General features: G+C 40.2%; 1 protein-coding gene across 1 annotated transcript; it reads left to right on the top strand.

Annotated features, from left to right (window-relative positions):
• Window positions 1–5,904: 5,904 nt before the first annotated feature.
• Window positions 5,905–8,149, top strand: LOC124119784 (MFS-type transporter clz9-like). Its single transcript, XM_048382293.1, has one exon. The coding sequence runs from the start codon at window positions 6,066–6,068 to the stop codon at window positions 6,897–6,899; it is 834 nt and encodes a 277-aa protein (XP_048238250.1). The 5' UTR covers window positions 5,905–6,065; the 3' UTR covers window positions 6,900–8,149.
• The last annotated feature ends 1,000 nt before the right edge of the window (window positions 8,150–9,149 follow it).

Genomic DNA, 9,149 nt, shown 5'->3' with positions numbered 1-9,149 from the left:
TATGGTTCTTTTATAAGACCGGAGAAGAGAAAACGTCACCCCCGCCGCAACAACAAGTTCAATTAGAGGTTAGTCCTCATATAATGCTATAAGAAGCATGACTACTCCAGTTACAGACGGTAAAATGTTGGTAAACGCAACGTATCATTCAGCAGTGGTCAGCGGCTTGGCCATTGGCTATGCCCGTATAGCTAAAATGATTACTAAAACCACACCTCCCAAGCTAGATTTTAATGGTTATGATATCGGTATGGTCATTCTCGATATTGGATTGGCTATGGCTACAAAAGATATGCTCATCAAACAAGGACTTATCCCGGAAGACATAATGAAGTAATTAAACATTTGAATATTTTATATTCATATACTATGGCAACAATTGCGATGATGGTCGGTGGAGCTGTTGTTAATGCTCTAGCTTTTTCGGGGAGTAATTATTTATTTTCCAGTATGAGGGAATCAAACGCTAAAGAAGTTGAAGAGGAGCATAAACGACATAACGAAGCTTTAGAACAATACCAAGCAGCCCAGTTACAATATACACAGCAGAGAATGAAGAGATTCGACTTTATTCATGAACAACTGATTAAGGAAGGACATTCAATTCAAACGTTTAAGGATGTCGAATCTGCCATGCACGAATACTACATCGTTTTTGGGAAAAAACTAGACCCAATACTCATACCAACAATGAGTCAGTTTTATACACCATCAGAGGCTCAGAAAGACCGAGAGGTCGCATTTGTGATTATTGGGTTATCTGCTCTATTGATTTTCAGCTATACAATAGCTACTCATAAATAACCACAGCTGTGGCTATGCATAAACCATGACCTAGTTATAGCGATCTATAAATAGCCTAATCAATATCTCGCCTAGTGTAGATGTGATTTGCATTTAGACAAATGATATGATAGATGTATATACCATGAATAATTGCAAATTTACACTCATGGGGAAGACGACTCTTTGTAATCGACGCTGTGTTGATATTTACTGCGGTATACACAATTATTACATCAGGCGCGGACACATAAACTAAACGTGTTCTGAATGCGGGATAGGGGTCAAAGGTCGTTATTGTTTATGTAAGAAGCACGGTGCTGATAGGGTCAGGAACCAGATTATTTATGCTAGGAAGAGAGATTACATCAATGAGAGGAATAGGTTGGGGAGAATACGTTTTTAGATATATGAAAAACAACCAATTAGACATTTGTCTCATTTTGCATATACCATTCAACCACAATGGTTTTTGTCAGAGAGTTAAAAGCTATGGCAAAGCAAAGTGGCCTACGTGGATATTCTCGTATGAGAAAAGCTGAATTGATTACCTTACTCGGTTTGGAATACAACAAACCCCAGACTGTTAGAGAACTCAAAGTTCGAGCGAGAAACAGTGGGCTGAGAGGTTATTCTCGAATGAGAAGAGCTGAATTGATCACTTTACTAGATAATAATGATGATAATGTTGATGATATTCAACATAATGATGATGATATTGATAATGATGTTGAGAATAAACAACAAGAATTAATATTTGTACCCACATCCTCCGACGTTGGTAAATATCTAAGAGGTTGGAAGATGGATATTAATTCCAACATGGATGTTAACGATATTAAGCCCATCATATCCAGCAAAATTAACGAGAAGTTAGATGATTTACATAGTATAAAATACCAGCTGACGATTAAAATGTTATTGAGTAAAAGTAACACAGACGATAGCGTCAAATATACCGAACCATATTTCCGTAGCAATCAAGAAGTTATAACCGAATCCGATACTATAAACTCATCATTAGATACATCAATTCAGAGAATACAGGAAACTTTAGAACGCTGGACTAATAGAGGTTCTGGTTGGGGTGTTGATAAAATCGATAGTTTATATTTAGATATAGCGAATTATATGCCCTTCAAAGGTGGATCTTATATAGATTTACCCCCGTATTATAAGAAGAAAAAAGCCATAATTAACGTAAAAAATAAAAGCGATGACTGTTTAAGAATGATGATAAAATCTGCATTGTTCCCCGTAGACAAAAATCCGGATAGACCTTCTAGCTATCCCCAAAACGATGGACTCAACTTCGATGGTATAGACGAACCTACACCAATAGCAAAATAATTTAGCTATAAATGTTTTCGGACATTCTAAAGGAATTGTTGTACACAGGATAAGCTCCGCTCCGGAACATATTCCCCGAATCAATTCATTTCTGATCGAAAAAGATGGCAAATATCATTATACATGGATAAAGAGTTTAAACAGGCTACTATACGATCAAACAAAACATAAAGAAAAGAAATATTTCTGCGAAAGATGCCTACATGGGTACAGCAGACAAGATCTATTAGAAGCGCATAAAGAAGACTGTAGAGGTGTTGGACAGAATGCTATCAGGATCGATATGCCTAAAGAGGGAAAAAATATATTAAAATTTGAACATTATTGTAATCAAATGCCAGAACCGTACGTAATTTACGCCGACTTCGAAGCGCTTATCAAACCCATAGAAAATACCAACCATAGCAATACTGATAGTAGTTTTACGTACAAAACTCAAGAACATATTCCTTGTGGGTTTGGATATATAGTTGTAAGGTATGATGGGAAAACAAACCCGCCCGTGATTTACAGAGGACCCGATGCAGCGGGAAAGTTCCTAGAATATCTACAAAATGAAGAGAGAATAATCAGGGACAAATTATCGTGTAAGAAACCCATGCGTATGACGAGGGATGATTGGAGGGCCCATAAGAAGTCAACGAGTTGTCATGTTTGTAATAAACCCCTGGATGGGGATTCCGTAAGAGATCATTGTCACGTCACGGGTAATTATCGGGGAGCCGCTCATAACGAGTGTAACTTGAAACTAAAAATGAATTCTCAAACAATACCCATCCCCGTTGTGTTTCATAACCTTAGGGGATATGATTCACATCTCATTATGCAAGCTATCTCAAAGACCGACGGCGGTTAAACGTGCATTCCTAATAATATGGAAAAATACATATCGTTCTCGTTGACTAAACCTATACATTATAGGGACAAGGATGGGAAATCTAGAATAAAGCAAAGTAATGGGCTTAGATTCATAGACTCCGTACAGTTTCTGTTATCTTCCCTGGACAATTTAGCTAATGCGAAGAATCCCGATGACTTTGCGATAACAAATAAATATACCGATAAGATAACACGTCATTTGTTGCCGAGAAAAGGTGTATATCCTTACGAATATATGGATGATTGGTCTAGATTCGAAGAAACTGAATTACCACCCCTCGAATCATTCTATAGTAACTTAACAGAATCTAGAATAACAGATGCCGATTATGAACACGCTCTGACGGTCTGGGATAAATTAGGTTGTAAGAATTTAGGCGATTATCACGATCTGTACTTAAAAACCAATGTACTGTTACTCGCCGATATATTCGAGATATTTAGAAAGACATGTTTAAAACAATACGGCTTGGACCCGGCATGGTACTATCGTGGGATTCATTGTTGAAGAAGACCGGCGTAGAACTAAAACTACTCACAGATTACGATATGCACTTGTTTATTGAGGAAGGATTAAGAGGTGGTATATCGATGGCAGCTAAAAGGTATTCTAAGGCTAATAATAAATTAGTGGAAGGATACGATCCTAGTAAACCCGACACTCATATATTATATCTCGACGCTAACAATTTGTACGGATGGCCTATGAGTCAACCTTTACCCACGGGTGGTTTTGAATGGGTCAATGATATCGATAATATCCATAATAATGAGAATAAAGGGTACATACTAGAAGTTGATTTGGAATATCCAAGTTCGTTACATAAAGATCATAGCTGTTATCCGCTAGCTCCCGAAAGATTAATGGTTAATAAAGACTGGATGTCGGAATATCAACACTCCTTGATGGGTAATAGTAGGTTAGCTAACGTAGAAAAACTTGTACCAAATTTGATGGATAAGACAAAATATATAGTTCACTACAGAAATCTCCAGTTATATCTATCGTTAGGTATGATCAAAGCCCTTGGATGGAGCCCTATATAAGGTTGAACACAGATTTACGAAAGATAGCTACCAGCGATTTCGAAAAGAATCTGTATAAGCTCATGAATAACTCAGTATTTGGTAAAACTATGGAGAATCTAAGGAAGCGTGTTGATGTTAAATTAGTCAGATCTAATGAGGAAGAAAGACTCAGGAAACTTATAGCCAGTCCGGCTTTTAACAGAAGCAAGATATTCGATAACGACTTAGCCGCGTTGCATATGCAGAAAAGTAATATAAAATTCAACAGACCGGTGTACGTCGGTATGAGTATTCTCGACTTGTCAAAACACTTAATGTATGACTTTTATTACAAAGAACTTAAGAAGCAATACGGCGAAAGATGCGAGGTGTTATATACCGACACAGATTCTTTATTGATGGAAATACAAACCGAGGATGTGTATAAAGATATGGCAAAAAAAATAGATATGTACGACACGAGCGATTACCCAAAAGATAATCCACTGCACAGCGTTGTAAATAAAAAGGTATTAGGTAAGATGAAGGATGAATGTGCTGGGACCCCTATAGCGAAGTATGTGGGATTAAGACCTAAGATGTATTCTATAAAAAAGTCCGATAATGGAGAGATAAGAAAAGCCAAGGGTGTTAAGAAGTATGCTGTAAAAAAGCATATCAAACACGAACAGTATAAAGAATCATTATTTAACGGTAGAACGTTCAAACACGAGTTGAACTCTTTAAGAAGTTACAATCATAGGATATATGGATTAAGAATGAACAAGACATCATTATCCCCCTTAGATACAAAGAGATGGATTGATAATGATGGTGTAACTACCTATGCTTATGGTTATGGTGGTAATACCGTACCGTCGGGAACTATGAACAACTCTTCTCGTACAAATGCCCTACCCGGTCCATCTTGAAGATAATAAAGAATAGGCTCTCCTTCTTTCGTAACCAATCGACTAATGTTATACGTCTTAAGGGACCATATGGGATCGGTTGCGCGACGTAGGCCTCCTTCGAGTTTACCTGCCTGGTATAAATATCTTACCCTTACTCTATCCGGAAGTTTTCGTTCTTTGCCTCTCCTCGGTGCTGAAGATTCGGAAGTCACGGATTTCATTTTAATAGCATCGGATGGTTTCTTCCCTATTAATCTCGTTACTTCATTATTCAGCGCTGATACAACGGCTGATAATCGTGTCACCCATTCGGTTGATCTCAATCGTTCCGATTTCATTTCGATCCCATACTGATAGCCAAACAAACGTTCTGCTAATGTCCTGTTAAATCTTTCGATGATAGCTTGACTGCGGTGGGCCTCTCTTTCACCACGCCTGATTTCGACATCGTGCTTTGTTAACAGTTTAGTTACCGATCCCATAAACTCGCGACCGGGATCTACTTGAAATAGCTTAGGCCATTTTAGTGGTCCGCGTTTATATATGCGACTCAGCCTCTTTGTATCGACTAGCCACATCCACTACGGTTAAAGCGTATTTATACGTTTTGCGTTTTACCTTATCGGGGGGAAGAAACAAGAGGTCAGCCTAATGAACTTCATTCGTCGTAAAAATATCAAACTTCTTCCTCGGTATATAACGCGGTGCTGGTAAATATATCTGCCACATCGCTTGTTTCTTTAACCTATCCTTGGCCACATCTTTAGATACCTTAGCCGCGGTGGCTAATTTTTTTATTGCTCTTACACCTTTCCAATATCCTCGTGGGCTATAGTAAATTTTATTCATTATTAATTAATATTGATGTTTCATTTAATACAACTCATGACTATCGTTGAATCGCATAATCATTTTGGCATAAAAAATTCCCTCTATAGTGATGGTATAGGTATATGAATCCGGCTCCAGTGGAAGTGAGCCAGAACCATCATTACCTATACTACTTGGGGTGTTCCAGTTTCAACACTTAAAGACCGTCTTCTCGGAAATGTCAGCCTCGACAGTCAAGTCGGGACCGATGCCGTTATTTACAGCAACACAGGAATCATTTTGGCCAGTCACATTCGGGTTATGGGGAAGATTGGCTATGGTTACACTCGTCAGGAGACAATCAACCTTGCGAGTGACTATGCTGTCCACTTGGGATATCGGGATCGTTCTCATCCATTGAGCTTACGGTGGTTGTACAGCTTCATTGATAGATGGCCAGAACTTAAAGTCCAGAAACCACGCAAACTTGAGGCTGCAAGGGCGAGATCGGCGACCAAGGAGAACATTGCGAGGTATTTTGAAGAGCTGTCACAGGTCATAAAGAAACACAGCTTTGATAATTCTCCTCATGCTATCTTCAACATCGACGAGAAAGGCCTCTCTACCGACGTTACACCCCCCAAGATTGTTGCCGGTGTTAATTGCAAGGCACAGACCGTGACATCGGGAAAGTCTAAAACAGTCACGATGATTGCAGCTGTCAGTGCAGTTGGCGGGAATGTTCCTCCTTATTTTGTATTTCCTGGTCAACGGATGAGAGAAGAACTGCTGTCTGAAGCAACACCTGGAGCCTCTGGCACTGTGTCTAAGACAGGATGGTCGAATACGGACGTATTCAGCACCTACATGAAGGATCACTTGGCGAAATACCTGCCAGCTCGTGAAGCAGATTCACCCGTTCTTATATTATATGACGGCCACAAGAGTCACGTGTCACTTGGTTTAATTGAATGGGCGAGGCAAAATCACATCATATTGTTTGTTCTTCCACCTCATACCAGTCACCTTTTACAACCGCTTGATATCGGGTGTTACGGTCCTTTTCAGACCACCTGGATTAGAGCCTGTCATTCATTTCTTAGAGAAAATTCCGGGAGAGCCATCAGTAAACATGACATGCGGGATAGCATGTAAAGTGTTTAATTCCACTTTGACGCCTATTAACATTGTATCTTCCTTCAGAAAATCTGGAATCCACCCGTTCAACTCTGATGTTGTTGATGACTTGCTTGTCATGCCTGCCCGGTCTTTTACCAGGCCCCCGCCGTCTGATTTGGAAGTAAATGCAGTTGTTGCCAATACTGATTGTGCTGCATGAGATTTTCTGGAATATCGGGGTGGCGAAGTCTTGAAGAATGTGAAAACGTTTAAACCAAGAAATACACTGAGTAAAATCGTCGGTGGGAAGGCAATAACTGACCAGACAATACTTGACAAAATTACAGCGCATCGGGATAAACAGAATAAAGTCGGCAAACAGAATCCGCGTAAGAGGAAACGGGACAGTCAACGTGATCCATGCACTGACCAGCCCACAACATCAGGCGTGGATATATCTATGGGAAAAGGCAATTCTTCCAATAACAACAAAGCCAAGGGGAAGAGATCTAGTCGCGATGGTACTGCTGCCAAAGCTACGGGCACACCTGTAGTCCCACCTAGTTTCACAGACAGTGAAACAGATGATGACGATGTCTGTTGTGTTTGCGGGAAATTCACTCCTGATGCCTTACGGTACACTGACACAATCACATTTGTGAAGTGGGCAGAGTGCAGAAAATGTGGACATTGGGTGCATCTAGTATTTTGCACGAAGTTACAATTTGTCCGCACTCATACACAATTTCTTTGTGCCCACTGTGAGCCAAAGGTTGAAGAGTAAAATTCATAGATGTTTTCAAATGTTCCAGTTGGAGTGACTCATTTAATATTTCTTAATTGATGTTGGAACTACGTTGAGTTCCATTGTATTTTCACCAAAAACATTCACGTGTTGTGTATAAAACATAATTTTGGTTTTCATCAACGGTGCACCATACATTCTTCGTGTGAAATGTCATCGCCGAAAACAGGTGACGTAGGACGCATCTCCCAAATATGGGCCACTGCAGTAATGGCAGCAGGCGACAGCTAAATTTGAAGAGTGTCGTCATTAAAATGTGAGTGAATATCCTTTGACAGATGATTGTTGCAAAATGAATTGATTTTATTTGAACGTGTATAATTTTACCGCGCACTTTTCGTACATCGCCGAAAACAGGTGAAACCGGGATATATAAGTAGGTGCAGTTTGACTACCAACCAGAAACGGAAAAACGGTCCCATTGTCATAATCAACTTAAAAAAACCCGCTAAATTCCCTGAAGCCCCAAAACACATATCCTTCGGAGCCCACACCAACTTAAAGTCAAACCCTATATAAAGCAGGTTAAACAATGTTCAAAGTGCCTCAAATACAATCACACTGCCTCCCAATGCACATACCCTAAAACTAAATGTAAAAAATGCGCACAAACAGACTGCCCAGGCACATGCACACCCTGGTGCATCCACTGCAAATCCATCCAACACACTTCACTTTCAAACCAATGCCCACACAGACACACACTCACCCAGCAGGCCAACAAACACATAAACATAGACACGGCCAAAATCCAAACACGGAAATTTGCTACACCCGCATCCAAACCACTCCTCCCTACACCACACCCAAACACCATCCAACAAACAAACACCACACCTATAACCGACAGCTCTGTCTGGGGCCCCTACCGAGAAACCTGCCCCCACCTCCCACACACAAGCAGCCACTCAACCAACCATGAACCCTCCCACATCTCACATAGCCAAAACATCAACCCCCGCATGCAAAACAAACGACAAAACGACCGCCACAACACGACCCTCATCCAAGCACCCTACGGCCCACATGGCAACAACACTCCCCCACAAGCAAGCACAACAACAACACAAACACTAAGAAATCCACAGCTACATCCATCCCGCAAACACCTACACAACCCTCCACATCACATGCCTCCCCTATGGAAACAGCTAAACCTAATCTAACCGATGACGAAGATTTCTCCACTACTGAGGAAACAATAGACACTACTCCAACTAAAACAAACCAAACTTCCCTCTCAGCCCCTAAAAGGAAAAAAAAAACTAAACCGCAAAACTCCCCAACCAGCCAACACCCAAAACCTAAATAACCTCACCTTACTCCTAGCATACATGCATAGTCAAAACTCATCAAAAGCTAGCATGAAATCCTTCCACAAAGTAGCTTTCAATCTAAAATTAACCAATCTTCCCTTCTTCCTCTTTAACCTCCATCTAAAAGAAGTCACCGTTTAAAATAAAAACTAAAAACCAATCACC

This window comes from Haliotis rufescens, unplaced genomic scaffold, assembly GCF_023055435.1.
Source record: "Haliotis rufescens isolate VD_foot unplaced genomic scaffold, xgHalRufe1.0.p SCAF_4, whole genome shotgun sequence".
Classification (NCBI taxonomy): Eukaryota; Metazoa; Mollusca; class Gastropoda; order Lepetellida; family Haliotidae; genus Haliotis; species Haliotis rufescens.
Note: the sequence above shows the minus strand (reverse complement) of the source record. Positions and strands in the feature narration are given on the sequence as shown.

What these genes read in the sequence shown, in the direction of transcription:
- LOC124119784 (XM_048382293.1), top strand. Translation starts at nt 6,066, where the DNA reads ATGGGGAAGATTGGCTATGGTTACACTCGTCAGGAGACAATCAACCTT.